Consider the following 2,683-nt stretch of genomic DNA (forward strand, 5'->3'; position numbering starts at 1 on the left):
AAGAAGGGACTTTTTAGCATAAAGGGTCAAATATGCATGAAGACGCTTTTGCACGAAAACTTATGCAAAAAGGGTCACTTTAGCCTATGACACTTTTGCACGGGTTGAAATTTTTTTTAATATTTAAATTTTTACTAATTTTTTTGTTTTCTTTCTATTTATTTTTTAATTGTTAACTTTTGTTAGGTCCTTTTTTTTCTATCACTCTTACCCCAAACCCTTACCCTCAGTCGGTAACTGTTTATTTAATTTTTATGTTATTAGTTTTTTATTTTTATTTTAAATTTAACTTTTTTTAAATATTTATCTTAACCCTTTTCCTTGGTCAGTAACTTTTTTTTTAGTTTATCATTTAATTTTTTTTTATTCTTGTTCATTTTTAACTTATTTATTTTATACTGCAAAAGAACCCTCCGTGTAATTGTCCCTACGTGCAAAAAATTTATTTTTCAAAACTGTCGCTTTGTGCATATTTGACCCGGTCTTGTTTAAAACCTGTCAAAATAAACTGCTAGATCATGAAATTTCTGATACTTTTAAAACCTTTATCAGTCTTAATTTTAAAACATACATTAAATTATATTACAACAATTATAGTTTAAAAATTTCTTAACTTTACTTAGATGGCAACTTTGGTTTTTAAGTTGATGTTCCATAAATCTAGTTTTAAAATTGTTTGTATTTTTTATTAACAACTAGTGCCTAAAACATTCTTAAAATAATTCAATTAATTTTTCAACAGACTATTAAATAAAACTAACAAAATGAGCAAAGCCGTTCAAGAGGTAAGTAACTTTTTTGGTTAAAATAATGTTTACAAAGTTAAAACTATTTTTTTTTTATGGCACAGTTGCTAAGTTATTGGTCCATAACATTAAAAGTATTTTAACTTATGATAAACTTTATTAAGTGTTTAATTTCAAACTAATGTTAGTACATCCAGTTAAAAGTATTATAATGTTTTCTTTATGTTTTATTCTGATATAAAATACATGTTTTGAAATGATAGTTCTTTATCTTTTTTTTGAAGATACTAATACCTATTATTTTTTATCATAAACTAAACTGACCAAATTTAAAATGAGTAATACTATAAGTCAGAGAAAGTGTTGAGTACTAAAATAAAATGCTTGATTTTTTTTGATCATTTTACACAAAACAGGTGATTGACTACAGCCAGTGCAAACTGCAGATTGGTTGGGACTTTTGGTATCTGAAGTTCGACTCTTCAAGGGGCGCACCGAGTTGGAACGACCAGCTGCACAATGTGGTCATGAACATTGACAACTGCGAGTTGTACAACCAGCTCACCAGTGGACAGCACATGGTCACCCCAAGTGGTTTGGGAGAAAACGCGTCTTACTACTTCTTCATGAAGAATGTATGTTTTTATATTATTTGAAATGAATTCTTGTCTGTTTCATATTTACTTATTAGTGTTAATACTTTATTTCTTTATTTTTGATAAAGTTGTGTTATAAAATATTTAAATTTCTAGAATTATAAAAATAACAATGACTAACACAAAACAAATACATGGTAAAGGGTTGCCAAAACACATGGAATTTGATCAAAAATCAATAAAGACCTTTAAAGAATTAAATTTATACCATGCTTAACATGTAAAGTAATGAAATTTTAGATAATTACATATTTTTTGTATGACTAATACGTCTTTTAATTTGAAAAACATTTAAAGTAGCTTTGAGTATCTTTTTAAAGTTTTTATACTAATAAGATAGCTTTTTAACCATAAATGTAACTTAATATAAAAACAGACAAAACAAATGTTTTAAAAAAACTTCTGAAAACTTAAAAAAAATTCAAGAAATTTTGGCAACCCTGGCAAAAATAAAAATCAATGTTATTCTATGAGAATAATTTCTTTTTTAAGATTATAGAATATATTTGGATTTTTAATACATACAACTTTGTATTTCAACAGGGTATAAAACCAGCTACCGAAGACCCACGGAATGAAAAAGGAGCTAAATGGGCCATGAGAGACATTCACTCGGGTGATATAGACAACATTTGGCTGAGCTGTCTTGATAAAGCCATCGGTGACAAATGCCCCCATCTCAATGGAATTGTTACACAGGTAAATAATAATTTGATTTTGAATTTAAGTTTTAAGGTTTTTTTATCCTTCCTTTTAAGTGTATTAACAAACTAGGTTTTAGTGTTTACTCCTAAAAACACAATGGCATGCTCACTTTGATAGTTTATAATGGTTTTTGAATGCTTTAAGTAATGAAAAAAAAAACATTTATTTGCAGAAGCATCAAAGAGGGTACAGACTTCAACTTTGGATGGATACCCAACAAAGTTTGGACGTTGTAAAAGAGTGGGGAAAATTTTTGAAGTCTCTAGCGCCTAGAATTTCCATCAAATTCCAAACGCACAACAACAAAAGAACCTTCTGCCAATTGTAGATTTTAGTAGCATTAAAGTTTTAATTAAACTATAGGCAATTGTAAAAAGAAACAAAGTATAATTTTTTTGAAGAGTTTTTCACACTTAATATTTCTTTACTTACAAGTTTTTTATGATGAAAATGATAAACGTGATTTTTAGCTTATTATTAAATTACACTAAACGAGCTTAATTACTTAGAGCTGTTCCTACAGTCTTAAAATATAGATATTTTTACTGATGTCATCTAATATTCGTTCGAAAGTTT

The 2,683-nt window shown here is 27.4% G+C and overlaps 1 protein-coding gene across 1 annotated transcript; it reads left to right on the forward strand.

Annotated features, from left to right (window-relative positions):
- Positions 1-764: 764 nt before the first annotated feature.
- On the forward strand, positions 765-2,435 carry LOC145836458 (uncharacterized). The gene is made up of 4 exons (XM_082944257.1): positions 765-785; positions 1,163-1,381; positions 1,946-2,101; positions 2,280-2,435. The coding sequence occupies exons 1-4, from the start codon at positions 765-767 to the stop codon at positions 2,433-2,435; spliced, it is 552 nt and encodes a 183-aa protein (XP_082800383.1).
- Positions 2,436-2,683: the final 248 nt, after the last annotated feature.

The sequence above is a fragment of the Thalia democratica genome, chromosome 5, assembly GCF_965202585.1.
Source record: "Thalia democratica chromosome 5, ktThaDemo2.hap1.1, whole genome shotgun sequence".
NCBI lineage: Eukaryota > Metazoa > Chordata > Thaliacea > Salpida > Salpidae > Thalia > Thalia democratica.

Excerpts from the sequence above, each read along its gene's own strand:
- LOC145836458 (XM_082944257.1), top strand. The coding sequence starts at position 765 with ATGAGCAAAGCCGTTCAAGAG. Across the intron at positions 1,382-1,945 it reads ACTACTTCTTCATGAAGAAT|GGTATAAAACCAGCTACCGA; the intron begins GTATGTTTTTAT and ends GTATTTCAACAG. Across the intron at positions 2,102-2,279 it reads TCAATGGAATTGTTACACAG|AAGCATCAAAGAGGGTACAG; the intron begins GTAAATAATAAT and ends ATTTATTTGCAG.